The sequence below is a fragment of the Alligator sinensis genome, unplaced genomic scaffold (genome assembly GCF_000455745.1).
Source record: "Alligator sinensis unplaced genomic scaffold, ASM45574v1 scaffold178_1, whole genome shotgun sequence".
Taxonomy (NCBI): domain Eukaryota; kingdom Metazoa; phylum Chordata; order Crocodylia; family Alligatoridae; genus Alligator; species Alligator sinensis.
The window spans coordinates 2,451,800-2,467,593 of NW_005842031.1; the positions used below are offsets into that span (position 1 = coordinate 2,451,800).

The window sequence follows — 15,794 nt, forward strand, 5'->3', positions numbered from 1 at the left end:
GGGGAAGGAGAGCATTTACCTCTTTACCCAGGGGACAGGTGTCATAGCACCCTTTATGGGATCTCTTGGGGCCCTAGTTGAGCATCACTGGTGTGAGGTGTCACTATTGAAAATCAAACAGATAGGAGCTGGTTAACACAAGAGAGTAATCAAGTTAGAATGACATTGCTTAGAATAAAAATGACTATGCTTTCAACACTGTTCTGAGTGTACTTTCTGTATTTTCAGCACCTGCGGGATAACCGATCAGAGAGAGGACACAAGAAGAACAGCTCAGTAAAAACAGCTAGCAGGTAAGTTAAAGCTACAGCTAATTATTTTAATCAGAACATGGCTATCCTTAACTATCCCCATATATTTTCTAAAAAGATTGATGCCACCCCTGTTTCTGAATAGTTTCTTGTGCTCCCTTTCTTATGGACTTTTTCTGTGTAACATGGGACTGTACTGGTGTTTTGTATGGGACTTCACTGGTGTTTTTATCCCTCCAATTTATTTACTCGGATTATAATACATTTATTAAACATCTGGGTAATATGGATGATCTTGCCTGGTTCCTTACTTACAGGATGTAATTGTGAGAGTCAAGAATGTGCATTACACACACACACACACACACACACACACACACAATTTTTTATGATAAAAAACAGTAGAAAGGGACTTAACACTTAGATATCTGTACTGTATTGTCCTTGAAAAAACTGATTGGCAGAATTTATAGAAACAAATTCATCATTAGGGGAAAAAAGCTGAGCATTGCAATGATAAGATGTGACAAAAGATTAAAGGCAAAGCTCACTGTTAAGTCTGTGCTCAAAGATCATGTATATGTTTACCATACCTGATTTCTCCTTGACCCTTACTGTAACAAAATTGTTTTATAACTTTTTTCTGTGTGCAACATTTATTGTGTATACATAAGTGAGAGATTGTAGATATATTATTTGGGTTAGCAAATAAGTTTTTTAACAATACACTTGAAGGCTGGAACAATACCATACTTTTGAGTAAGAGAAAGTACTTGGCCTTCTGTTTTTAAGCCACACAGTATATCTAGGATCTGAAGTTATCTTGGGATAGCCATGTTATTTCGTGTTGTGAAATACTGGCTATAAGTAATACCTGGCATGTGAGATAACATTTACTTTTATCATATGAGTACCAAATGTGAAAATACTAAATGTTGTGTGCAAGTTCATATTACACTCTCTGATTGGTTAGTTGCACAAATACTATGGACACAGTAACTAGACACACTTAAAAGCAGATTGTAACTCAGGAAATCTCAGGAAAATCTTCCAAACCATAGGAACAGTAGCAGAATGAAATAAGATGCCTATGGAAGTAGATAAACCTTTGATTGGAGATTTTCAAGAAGAGGGTAGATGAGCATCTGTCTGAGATGGTTTAGGTTAAAGAAAAGAGTCCTGTCTCTGTATAAGAGGTTGGACTAGATGAACTGAACCTTTAGGTCTCTTGCAGCCCTATAACACACAGTTATAGTTGTCTTTTGTCTGTTAAATGTATTCCAAAGTAACTAAACACTCTTTCTGAATAGCAGAGTTCTTTAAAAATAGTAAGTTTGCTTTGAGCAATTTTATTCAAAGAAGCTTATGTGCATATAGGCCAGATTCTCACTAAAAGACTGCATTAAGGATCTGACTCTCATTTGTGCCAAGGCTCTTTACACCAAGCTGGCCCCATACAAGGGTCGTAAAGGGGGTTGTTCAAGAGGTCTAAACTGTATTTACACCCACTTTACAGCCATTTTATACTACTAAAGCAACAGAAACCAGTCTGGAAGTAAGAGAGAATCATGTTTAAGTATTTATTAGTTTTTTATTGTATTAAACAATTACTTGCAAAGACATTTAAAACAGATTTTTAAAAAGAAATATTTCAAATGATCTTTTCTCCCTACCTTGAATCAGCACTGAACCAATAGACTGTTGTCCCAATAAACACTTGGCAGTCTTTTTGTGGAATCAGTAGGATTCAGGACCCAAGTGTAGGACTGACTTTTTTGCAAAACTTCTGTAATATTAAAACAAAATGTGTATAGCCCCCTATTCTGAGATAAAATGACAACATATCACATGAAATGCCTACTATCCTTGAATGGCCCAGTGGCCACTACTACAATTACTTGCACAGAATGAATTGAATATATTTTAGCTACCTTACAATGCAGTTTAGCACCTGGAATTGAAGAAAGCTTATGCATAGGACTTCTGTTTTTTCCACAGACTACTTAAGAATTACTAGTCTAACCCACTGGTGGGTACATACACCAGAGTTAAAGAACTGTAGAACTGCTGTATAGCCTTCCAGCCAAACTCAGAATGATCTGCCATCTCATGTTTTTTCTTTCACAGCAGATAGATGTTACTTCTGGTGATAACTTTCCTACCACCATCCAACATTCAACAACTTAATATTTTACCTTTTTTTGAACGTCGTTATAGACAACTGAAAGAATTATATGCATGTCTGTGATGTCTATGAATATATAACACATGCAACACAGCAATAATTTAGCCTTTCTTTCCTACTAATTAAATTTATTTTAAGTTACCAATATAAATTCAGTGAGTGGGATTTCTAGGAGGACTGCCCATGACTTTGCTTTGGTTTAAGTTGCCATTCTTACCAGACAGCAGTTGACTACTTCACTGCTGCACTCAAAAATTCCTGGCCTCAGTCATTTTCTTAGAGAAAAAAAAAATTCAAATTCTGAATAAACATTGTTTCTGACAAAGTAGATTGTGTACACACTGGGTGTATCTGTACATGCACTTCATTGTGGAGTAGACTAATTAGCTCTGCAGTAAAGTGTCACCATCTACACACGTGCTGGTATTAGGGAGCAGTAAATTAATTAACTCCACCATAAGATCATACTGTTAGGGACAGTACTATCTAATGGTGGAGTCATTAAGTGCACTGCAGTACACATGTAGGTGATGATGGGGGCTGGCTGGGGAACAAAGATGCTAAAATGCAGGGGATGCCTGCCATGTAGCCCCACACTAGCAACCTTGTGCACCAACCAACTCCTCCACTGCTTGACACCACCATCTGGAACCTGGGGCTTACCCCAAGTACTCCCTGCCAGTCCAGGGCTGCTCTGCCCCAGCTCAAAGGGCTGTGGTCCTGGGCGTATATATAAACACAGAACCCGGGAGCAGTTGACTCTGCTGTGCACTGAGCTTATTGCTCCACCTTAATTTCACATGTAGATGTACCCACTGTTAATGAAGAGGCAAGTTGAGAACTATGTCTTTCTGGTAAATGTGCAGTCTCATTACTGTGCATCTGGGAGGCCTGAAATGGAAACAGGCTTTTAGATTTTAACTTAAGGCCAGATCCATTTAAAAGATGTAAATTAGCAAAACTCCCCTGAAGGTAGTTGTACTTCACGAATTTACACCTAGAAAAAGTGCTGGCCCATTCTTCAGAGTAACTATAAAATAACTATAATTAAATGAATAAATCTGTTGTATTTTAGATAACTGTGCTTATGCAGCTACATAGTTGAATGTAAGTGTTCATTCTACACTGAAGTCTCAAGTACTCTGACACTGATTCTAAATTATTTTTTGCCTGCTTTCAACGTATAGGTAATATGTAAGGATATTGTAATGTAGATGCTTAACATGCTTTTAAAAATGCTCAAACCAATTATATCTATGATAGAAATGTCTTGTCTTTATGTTTATTGTTAAATGTCGAAAAAGTGGTAAATATTTGAAGGCTTGTATTACCCAGCAGACTTTCAATTTTATCCTTTGTGTGCTGCTCTTACTGCAAGACTGCAGTTGCTAAATGTATTTCTTTGCATAATTGCCACACAGGCATGTTTCTAACCATGTGGACATATATATTTTTGTGATTTGGTATTCTGAAAGACATTTTCTATTAATACTTTTTACATTGCCTTGACTTTTCTTACCCCTTCTGGATGAGTGACCGCAGTTCTTGTCTCAGCATGTGAAAAAAAGTAAAGGTTAGAGACCTACACTGCACTAGATCAATGAATTGTGGAATAATTTACTCCACAATTGTATTGTATAGGTAAGAAGGGATAAGCATTCAGTTGGTGTGCTGTTACTGTCTTTCTTCTGTACAGTACTGATGATACTTTCTTAATGAGCTTAACTATATTCGGTTGCTCCCAAGAGAATACCAACATTAACATTTGAAGACAAAAGTAAGTTTCAAATTCTTAATATTAAACATGGTCTAAAATGAACCCTATGAAAAATAGCTTCACCATTTTATTAATGGGACGTTATGAGAGACTAAATTTTTGAGCATCAGTGATATGCCTGTTGATACAGAGCACAGAGAAGAGGTCTCCGTCAAAACAATTAGAATAGAATAGACCATACAGGATAGCTATGCAAAATACTGGATATATTACATCTGACACATTTTAAAAAGAAATGGAGCTATGATCTGTTTTAAAAAAGATCAGTTTTAGTTTGCAGACCCGTCTGTCTTCGTTGATTTTTTTTTTTAAATCATGCTTTACTGTCCATTACTGCATGACATATTAACTTCTTTAAGACCTATATTTCTTTCTCCTGCACATCTGCAGAGAAGTTATCTTAGCTATGGATGGAACACTGCCAGCCTGAAAGGGGAAATCCATGGTTTTCTGGGTTTTTCTCCTTTAAAGGAGAAAATCCATATTTATCTGTGAACCTGGCGGCAGCAGCAGTGGCAGGCTCAGCCTGAGCTGGTCTGCCTCCAGCTGACCTCAGAGATCATGATCACACCAGATCTGCAACCCCACTGAAACCTGCTCACGGGCCCCTTGTTGAAAACTGCTGGCCTAGAATCGAGGCCTCCCAAATCCTGGGCCAGGGATGGGCAAAATGCAGCCCATGGGACGCATCCAACCCTCCAGGCAATTCCATCCAGTCCACGGTGCCCCTGGCCCTGGGCTGCCCCTCTACAAGCCGGTTTGTCCATGCAGGAGGTGAGGCTCCAGCTAAGCAAGCACTCCCCCACCCAAACCTGACCTGCCCCCAGCCCCGAGCTAGGGGGTGCACTAGACACAAGGTGCCTATACCTGTCAGAGGCTTTTGCAAGCAACCCCATGGCTGTTTCCACCTTCCCTGGCTGCGTGCTAGAGTGGGGGCCCCCACCATACCCCCCCAAACACCCACACCCTCCCACAGCCCCCATACACACTCCCAACCCCCACTTATAACCCTACACATATCCACCTTCCCACAGCCACCTTGCACACTCCCTCACCTCCCCACCCCCCATTATACCTCCAAACACACCCTCCCATACACTCCCACCCCCCTACCATAACCCTACACAACCCCCACCCCAACCACATACCTCACACCCCTCCATACATGTCCCCCACCCTCCCCCACACACCTTACCCACCATATCCACATCGCACATGCACACACACACCCCTACCATAGACATACACATGCTCCCCAACCCCCCTACACCTCCTGGATCCCCCCACATACAATATACAAGAGTAAGACTGTGTTTTGAACTATTGTGCAATTGCTTCTAGATACACTATGCAAACACATAAATCAGGACAAAAATATTTTTTAAATAAAATCAAAGTAAGTTATAGTAAATGGTTTTGTGGGGTTTTTTGGGTGGGGGGGATTAATATATGATTTGTTTTGTTTCCAGTTTCAAGATGGCAGTGCCCTCCCTCCCCCAAAAAAGTATTTCCAGGGTAGGGGGAGGGACTTGCGGTGGCAAAAGTCAGGGGTTGGGGTGGAACTTTTGGTCCCAAGATGGTGACCAGTGGGCAGGGCACCTGTCAAGGGGTGGAGTTACCCTTGCTGCCCTTGACAGCTCACCAAAATTCATTAAGCGGGCCTCCCGCTGATATAATTGCCCAGCCCTGTCCTGGGCAAAGGCTTTGACCTCTAGGCTAACAAACACAATAAAGACACTGTCAGCCAGATATTAAGAGCCTTCCCTCAAGAGTGAAGCTGTGCATAGTGGATCTGAAGTGAACAGAAGTATTTAATGTGCAGCCTGATTTAGTGGGGCAGAAGTTCAGACACATCCTTCTGATATTTCCTATTGGCTGCCTCTAGATGCCTCCAGGCTTTCTGAATTGCCCTTTGGAAGGACCTGCCTCCCCCATTCTCCATGTAGAGCACTTGGCAAATTAAATTGCTCTTCCAAGCCAAGGCATCTAAATTTTAACCCCTTGAATAACTAAATGTAGGCATATCAAAGACTGAACATTTAGTAAGTCTTTGATAGAGCAGGGTTTGAATAATAACATCAATTAGATTTTGCCTTAATCTAGTAACCTTACAACTGTAGATTAGGAAAACAAAATTACAGACTGCTAAAAAAGTTCAATTTCTACAGTCATTTCCTTGTTCTTTATAATTGTGTACATCATTTTGTTTTAAAACATCTGCACATTAAGTGTAATTATTTTCAATGTGTTTCTTCCTCATTGTATTATAAATATTTTAGGAAGCTGAGTGGAAAAATCAAAGCAAGAATTACAGCCATGTAGCCAGACATATTTTAAAAAAACAACTACAATTCCTTCCCAGCTTTCAACGGTTGTGCACTATCTTCCAGTCTTCTAAGAAAAATGACTAATTGCACTTCCAGGCCCTTAGGTTTTTTTGCTATTGCTAAGGCAGTTTATGTAGTGCTGAGATATCAGAGCTAGCTTCAAAGTACATAGCTGGGTACCTGTGAGAGAAGTACCTGTATAGCCAAGGCAACATGGAACTTAATTGCCATTTAATGTGGACATAACCAAAGGTAGAAGTGCTGCCATCAGTACCTCTTGAAAAAGAATGAACCGAGCACACAGCTGTCCAGGTGGTGGGAGAACAGGTCTATCTGCTATCCTTCCTTTGTTCCCTGCTTGCAATACTTTCCTAATACTCCTTTCCTGGAGTCTTTGAAGCCAGATCTTGCCTTGAGGCAGTAGGAACTGGTATAGGAGACTTAGTAGGTAGTATAAAGGGAAAATGTCAAATGCATCTAAAATGGTGATAAATGTCAATAAAACAACAGAATATCATCTATAATTTTTTTTCATGTTCTGTAACCCCATGTACCCTGGACAGGCTCAGGCCTGTCAGGTAAGGGGTGGGGAAGGGAGAGGGAATTACTCAATTACGTTCTTTGTCATAACTTCTCTTATTTTCATTTTCTTTTTAAGCTAGTGTATTACAAAGGCTCCTAAAACATGAAGAATGACACCTAGCATGAGCAGCGATTTGACTAAAATCTGTGATGGGTTTAGATACAAATATTGAGTTCAGCCTTTTTTATCCCATTGTAAAGAAAGTCCCTATTTAGATTTGAACAGAGCTTGTTCATTTTCTTCTGATGATACAGATCACTGTATTTTGTTACACAGATGTGACAAATAGAATTACAGCTGCTCTTTATTTGATCTTCTAAAGAGACAAAGATGTGCAAGGATTCTATCTGCTCCCTTTTTCCCACCATGTCATCTGTTGTTTGGGAAGGAGTCCTAATTTGCAGCAGATACGAAACTATTTGTCGTGTAGCAGGTTTGCCAAAAATAAATGAAACCATTAATTACTACATTTTTGAGCAGCTGTTAATAGATTAGGATAAGAAAACTGTACATTAGACTACTGGTTAATTACAAGAACTATAATTGTTTAATGTGGCTTTTGTGGAATGAAATTACAGTACCAAAAGAGGTGAACACTGCTTATTTTAAAAAAATGGTACAAGAAAATGCACACGTACCTTTACAGCAATACATCTGTAAAAATGAGGTTTTTATATAATAATCATTCACTCCTGTCATCCCACATATTTTTTATATTTCCAACAAAAACATTAAGCTTGATTAGATTAAAACATAGGAGTTTGTGTTTTTTTTAATATAATAATAAACTCCCCGAAACAAAGGACTACAAATCCAGGAAATGATGAGTTAAGATTAAAATGAAAAGAAATCCAAACATGTTAAAATACAGAAATAGGCAACCATGCCATCCAAACATTATTAACTCCTCAAAGTATGTTCAATGAATATACAAGGCATTGTTTTGAGACTAGAAAGGAATTGCCTGTTGCTGAATCTCTCTATTGTTCTTATTATGTTCTGTTTGTTTACCCGGTACTTCCAATAGCTCCAAGTACAAGATCAAAGGTTTTTACAAATAAATTACATTTTTTATTCTTTCCCGCTCACAGTCAAGCTAAGGGATAATAGTGGCAAGTTGTTGGACCACTACTTTTTCTCATGCACCTTGGCATCACTCTCACTGAGGAAATAATAAAACAGGGAGAGAGATGTCAGACATTTTAAAAGAAGGCAGTTCTTCATGGAATTCTCTGTAGCAGAGCATTCCCTGGGCCTCACTGGGCAAGAGACTTGGTTAGAAAGTAGAGTTCTGGACAACCATCAGTCCTTTAAAAAAAAATAGCCTATGAATGATATTTTATTAAGATTTAAGTATGTGGAAACTGCAAAGGATATTCACAATATTCTTTACAATATCTGGGATACAATATGGTTTGATACTGAGAATTAAATACCTTGAAGCAATGATGCTTAACTTATTCAGACCCATAGGTCAGCTTAGTGACATAGGGCCAGTCTGCAGACCTGATTTAGTGTGAGGTTAGCGCACAGGGTTGGTTCATGGGGATTGACTAGCTGCAGTGCATGCTAGATCCATCATATGGGGCCATGTCATTTGTGGGTCCACAAATTTGGCAGTGACATTCCCAGAGCCATGACAATTAACACTGCTACTGCTACCCCACCATCAAATTTACAGACCCGTGAGGAGCTTCATGGGCCAGATGACATAGCTCTGAGGCCCACAGGTTGAGAATCACCATCTTAAAGATTTATTTTTACTAAATTTTAACTTACTAATTTTGTAATATACTTATAATATCTCACAAAACTCATTCTGTGCCCAAATAGAACATACTGTAATTTGGGGGAGGATAAATTCTAATTCCAGTATATAACAAAGTGGCTAAATTCCTGCTTCAAAGTGGAAACTCAGGTGTGGAGGGCACTTCAGTAGCCAGCATTTTAAAATGGCCTACATCAATAAATGTGAGTGGCTGTTTGTTGAGCCATTTTGAAGATTTAGCTTTTAGACCAAGAGTAAAATTTTTGCTGCAGAGGATTAGTTATGACCTTTCATATAATTTAGGAACTATACAAGTAAACTTAAACAAACAATTGCATTGCATGGAGTTTCCACTTACCCCTTAAAACCCATGGAAAAAGCCTCTATATCTGCCCTGCTTAGATCAAGACATAAAGACAGTGTTGAAGACTGGCCAGAAATCTAAATTGATCCAGATCCAGTGGCCTCAATATCCTGTGCAATAGTGTGAATGCTACAGTGAAATCTGCAAGTTTGCAGTGATGCTATATTATTCCGGGTCTTCAAATCCCAGACTGGCAGAGAGGATCTGCAGAAAAATCTTACCAAACTAAACGAGTGGGCAAAAAAATGGCAGTTGAACTTCAGTGTCAACAAGTGCAAGGTAATGAACTTGGGGGGAAAATAACCTCTGCTATAAGTACACAGTGCTGGGTTTTGAACTAGCTGTTACAACTCAGGAAAAAGACCTTGGGAGTCACTGTAGTTAGTTTTCTAAAAACAGCACTTTCATCTCTAGCGGTGACCGAAAAAGCTAATAAAACATTGGGCATCATTAAGAAGGGAATAGAAAATGAAACAGAAAATATCATCAAGCCACTATACAAATCTGTGGTGTGCCCACATCTTGAATACTGTATGCGGTGCTAGTCTTTGCATCTCAAAAAGGATGTAGCAGTAGTAAAATTAGAATTAGAATGGGTAGCGTAGTAGAATTAGACAAGGTACAGAGAAGGGCAGCCAAGCTAGTAAGGGGGATGGTGCAACTGCCAGTGTGGCAGAGACTAAAAGGCTAGGACTTTTCAGTTTGAAAAGAAGGGTGAGGGAGGATATGGTAGTGGTCTATAAAATCTTGCAGGGTGTGTACAAAATGAATAGGGAACCGATATTCACTAAGTCCCGGAATACTAAAACTAGAGGGTGTACCCACTGAAATTAGGACACAAGCTTAAAACTAACAAGAGAAAGTATGCTTTTTTATGCAGCATATAGTTATATAACTCATTCCCCCAGGAAATTATAGAGCCAGATAGTACAATCAGGTTCAAAAAGGGATTAGACAAATTCATGGATGATAGATCCCTTAATAGCTATTAAACAGAACATATCTGGTATCTTTAATTCAATGATGAATTAAAGGCCAGGGAGGGTATGATAGGGGATAGATAGGGGATCACTCTATATCAGGTGTATCAAGCTCATTCTAAGCCCTGGACTGGATCTAGATTGTGGAGCCCCTTCTGGGCTAGATCTGCAAGGCCAGCAGCTCCAGTGGATCCTATGGTGGCAGTGGAGATCTGGGGGCATAGGGCCAGCAGACCACAGAGCACCCAGGGGCCATGCCACACAGCCCTCACTTGCTGTCTTACTGCCAGTGGCCATGGCCAGCCACGCCCAAGGGCCCTGAATTCTGCAGCAGGCCATGCCCCCCATAGCCACAGCTCCAGCTTCCAGTAGCTTTGCAGGCTCAATGGTATGGTTCCACAGGCCTGATCCAGCCCATAGGCCATATGTTTAACACACCTGCTGTAGATATACCTTGTTCATAAAATGTCCACCCTTGCCAGTGTTGGAGACAGGAGACTGGGCTACATAGACCATTGGCCTGAACCAGTATGGCACTTACGATTGGTCACTGTTCAGGCACACGATAGGAAGAAGAGTTATGGAAAGTCAGACAAATCATTTACAACTATTTAAGACCCCTTCAGGCCATGCAGACAGCAGTTTAAATCATGCAAATGGCTTAAGCCATTTGTCAAATCCTTGTAATGCTTCAAATGCTTCTAATTTTAAGGCAACGCTGGATGTGTCCACCCAAGACACTTAACTTTGGATTAGGGAGGTTTACTATGAAGTAAGCATGTGAATCTACATGTGCACATGCTTACTTCATAGTAAACCTCTCTAATCTCTAATAAACTTGCTACCTGCAAATGCAAGTAGCAAATTTACATGGGATGAGTAACAGCACTGTAGCGCTAGTGTAAATGCCTGACTGGGAGCAAAATTGGCTCCCGGTCAGCCGTGCACCAGGCGGCGGAAGATAGCTCCCTGCCCCAAGGAGCAGCCTGCTGGTGGTGGTAGAGGAGCCTGTTCCCTGTCTAGCTCCACGAGCGTGGAGCTGGGAGGGGAGAACAGGACTGGGGTGCTTGTTCCTCCCCCAGCTCTGTGCTCATGGAGCTGGGCAGGGAACAAGCTCCCCAGCCCCCACCCTGCATGCCCAGGTGTGGACAATGTCTCCCTGCCCTGAAAAACGCATGCAGCCTGAAGGTGGCTGGGGACTATTCTGTTTCAGACAGTCCCCGGCCAGCTCTGGGCTGCACGTGCAGACTTCCACCCAGGGCTGGCTAGGAACTATCCCTCTCAGGGGCACGGGGCTTGAAAAGAGCTGCCAGAGTGGGGTAGGTCCCTGCCTCAATCCACCAGTGGGACAGCTTTCCCTGCAGCTCTTTCTAAGCCCTGTGCCCCTGATTAGGGAGCTAGTGCTACAAACTCCCTGCTGCTGGGGCAGGGGGACAGCCCCCTGGGGTAGCACCCAGGGGGATCCTGGCGCTCCCCCCCCCAGTGATGGCAGGGGCCCACTGCAGGACTGCAGGGAACTAGGTGCATATCTGCTCCCTAATCCTGTATGGGTAGATACCTGCCCAAAAACCCCTACTCTGGAGTAGTTTACACCAGAGTAAATTTTGGCCAGAGTAAATGTATGTGTAGACAAGCCCACTTAAACCAATTTAAGTATAACTGACAGCTAATTCATGCTGGAACAAGCTGGCTCATCTCTTCACACCTCATTAAGACTCATTATCTTAATGGGATGCACTCCACACTTTTATGCCTAGCTATTCACACCTTATTAAGGTTTGTTATTTTGTTGTTCAGAACACCAACAGATGAAATTAATCATTCAAACCAGTACCACTTTATACTATGCAGCAGAGTCCTTCTAATATCTGGCTGGGAAAAGAATAGCAATCAGCCTTAGGATTTACAGGATTTACCAACCACTGTGCCTATAGGGTAGTTTCCCAGCTGCCAAACTATCTGCATGCAGGTTATACCATATTTCAAAATCCAGAATATAGCTTTACCATTTGCACGTTCATTTCCATTACTAATGTGCTGACATTTTGTTTATCCTTTCTTGTAACACATTTGGAAATAATGTATTGAGAATTCAGCAGCTCTGCTTTCTAGTAAGATATTATCCCAATAACAGCTCTGCTTTCCAATAATTCCTCATTCTAAGTTTGGTAATTTGCTTTGTCCAAGTTTGAATTTCCTTAATTCTTTCAACGTTTTTCACATCAATATTCAGTTCTCATTAGGACATTATAAATAAATATAAATTAATTTGTTTTGCTACTAAGGAATACTGTTCTTGAAATATAATAAAATGTAAAAACATCGTTTGGTTTGTCACGTATGGTGTAATTAACTTGCCAGATATGGTGCCTGCCTGAAGCACTACAGCAATAGTTATTTTCTCTGAGCTAATTGTTCAAAGAGTAACTGAGGAGATAGTGTAGAGCAGGGGCGGGCAATTATTTTGGGCAGAGGGCCACTTACTGAGTTTTGACAAGCCTTTGAGGGCTGCATGACAGGCAGCCCAGGGCAGATTATATTAATTTTCTAAAATTTTTAGGGGCCCCATGGGCTGGATAGAATGGCCTGGCGGGCTACATCCAGCCCCCGGGCAGCATTTTGCCCACCCCTGGTGTAGAGTATCTAGATCTGCATTCAGATCTGGGCTATCTGACAGTGACTGAAAATTATTACTACCTCTTAGGCTAAGGACAGACATTCAAAAAGCCTGAATTGATGCAACCTTTGCAGGTTAGTTTAACCTGCCTAGGCTGAAATGGTCTGTAACAGGACAGACATTCTCTCTGGACTGAAGCAATGCAGGCACATGTCTACAGTTGGTCAGGCCAGGCGCTAGAGTGTGCTGTCAGGTGCAGGGAACCTTTGCGGGGGTGGGGGGGGGGGGCATAACAGAACTGGCCTCAGAGGGATTTAATTCCCCCTTCTCTGTCCCACTGGCAGGGACCTGAGTCAGGTCTGCCGGGCGCTCCCCCTTCGCAGCTGCAGCAGCAGGGCACCATGGCCCCTGAGGCAGAGTAGGGCACGGAGGAGAGTTAGTCTCCCCTCTACCCCGACTGGCAGCTGGGTCTGCCCACCATTGCCGCTGTGCTCCCTGCCCCAGAATAGGCCTCCTACAACAGAGGGAGGAAGAATAACCCCTATCCCTGCCCCGCCCCAACCCCAAGGGTTCCTGCCAGCCGGTGTCTGGCCATGCCCCCACCCTGCCGCTGCAGTGGGAGGGGACAGGGCCCTTGTTGGAGGCAGCAGCCCCTGTCATGATGCGGGGAACATGAGCTCCTTCCCCTGCGCTGCGGGGCTGGCTGAACTGCAGCAGGCCGTGTGCAGCAGCACCAGGGTCCAGAGCAGGCCAGAGCCCTGCAAGCCCCCTGTCATGGTCATTCACCCCTCACTGCTTCAGCTGCTAGGTGGGGGCAGAGCCTAGCCCCCACCCCTCAGTCTGTGCTCAGGGAAAGCCCTGTCCTGGCAAGAGGGGTCTTACTTAGCCCCTGCCCCCGAGCACAAGCTGAACAGTGGCTGCAGCTGGGTCAGGCAGACCCCACTGCGGTGCCAGCAGCTGAATAACCCTCCTGCCAGGAGGGGGCTTGCCCCGAGCACAGAGAGGCCACTGGCACTGCAGCAGGGTCTGCCCGGCCCGAGCGCCACCATTTTGTGCTCAGGGCCAGCAGCTGAATAAGCCCCCTTCTTCCAGGAGGGTGCTGGCCCTGAGCACAAAATGGTGGCGCTCGGGCCGGGCAGACCCTGCTGTGGTGCCAGTGGCCTATCTGTAGCAAGAGGGGGCTTACGCACCTGCAGGCCACTGGCACTGCAGCAGGGCCTGTCTGGCCTCAGCCGCTGCTCAGTCTCTGCTTGAGGCCAGCGGCTAAATAAGAAGCCCCCTCTTGCTGGGAGGGGACTTGCCCCGAGCATAGACTGAGCTCAATTTCTCTCAGGGGCCATGGTGGCCCGCTGCTGCAGCAGCGACCAGGGAGCACCTGGCAGATCCAGCTGCGGTCCCTGCTGGTGGGATAGAGGGGAGGCAGGATCTGGCTGGGAGCCAGAGAGCCCAGCCCAGAGAGCATTCCAGGATGCTGGGGGTCTCTGGGTTAACTTAAACCAGCAACAGGTCTGCTGTACAGAAGAACTGTAAAGGTCATTCTTCTTGGTCAAGTTTGAGGTACTATCTTAGGTCACTGTAAAGGAAGTTTGCACTGTCCTTGCCTGTGCTGTATCTCCTCTGTGGGTAGAAGAGTTCGGACTTGATTCTGCAAATGTTTACAGAAATTCAATTTTATTCTTGTGAGTGTATATAAGGAAGTGTTTTTAATTCCTTTTAGAAGTCTGTTCCACCCAAACTAAGATGTGATCTACAACTATGCTGATTTCATTTAATAAGTGTAGAAGTGAATTCACTAGTCCATGAACTACCTACTAATTGCAGGTGCAGTTAGCCTTAATTACTCTGTTGAAATATCTATTCATTTTCATGATTAGATCAATTCCTGTTCAAGTCCGTGAGAGTCCAGTTACTTCAAGTTGAGGAACGGGGATATGGAGTTGAATCGGGCCCCATATTTTTTGGTATAATGATTCATGTTCAGAATGTTTTCTAAAGATTGCTATTTCTCAAACAGCAGGAGACCATTATCCTGTAACCCCATTAAAATATAATCTCTTTGCTAGCTACATTTTATATTTACATAAACATGAACAATATCCAATTTTACTCAGTTGTTTGACACAAAATCATAACATATGCTATACTTAATTTTCAGTAATCTAAAACCAGCTGAATGAATTGCATGCATCTAATACATATAAGAGATTTTCTGAATGTTTTTATTTCTAAAAAAATTAGGTTTAGTAGTATTTCCTTCTAGACCATCAAAATCTCTTTATGGACACAATGATGAGTAAATCATTCTAAATAATTTTTCATTAAAAGTCATTTTTAAAGGTTCTTTCACAATCAGTTTTAGCATTGCAGACATGAGTTTTCCATCTTGAAAAATATGAAATTATACTTTTTTTGAGGAAAGCTATAGTCCCAGACAATCTGTTTTAGTTGTTAAAACAGAACTTTTTTTCCTCCTAGCATTCTTTGGTGACTTGTTTTGTGTACCAAGATATTAGTTTGGATATGCCTTTGTCTGATTCATATACTTTTGATCAATTCCAACTCATGCCCAATTATATTACACTAAATTAACATAATTCAACAGATGTTGATATTTAAATGTTTTCTGGCATTCACATCTTGGACAGCTGTCTTAGAGCTTGGGGAAAAGGCAAACATTTAGAGTTAAATGCTGAACATATGCTTAAATTACTAATTAGAAACAAGAAAAAACAATGCATTATCCTTTCTGAGGACAGTAAACCTCTACTACAGAATCTTTTTAAAGACTTTCGGTTCACAATTAAACTCCGTGGGTCTCTGGAGACTGGGTGTTACGTATACTGTGGAATTGGATTTTATTTGCAATTTGGTTTGCTAAAAGTGATACCATTAGAGAGTGGATTCATTCAGGTGAATTGCAGACAGCATTTGTGCTTCAATAA

General features: G+C 42.1%; 1 protein-coding gene across 4 annotated transcripts in view; it reads left to right on the forward strand.

Annotated features, from left to right (window-relative positions):
- GPATCH2 (G-patch domain containing 2) overlaps nucleotides 1-15,794 on the forward strand; it is a 256,646-nt gene that overhangs the window by 131,327 nt on the left and 109,525 nt on the right. For all 4 annotated transcript variants that reach the window (XM_025202576.1, XM_025202574.1, XM_025202575.1 and 1 more), the window contains exon 7: nucleotides 229-293. In XM_025202576.1, coding sequence (XP_025058361.1) covers nucleotides 229-293 — 65 coding nt within the window. The remainder of the gene's footprint in view (nucleotides 1-228; nucleotides 294-15,794) is intronic.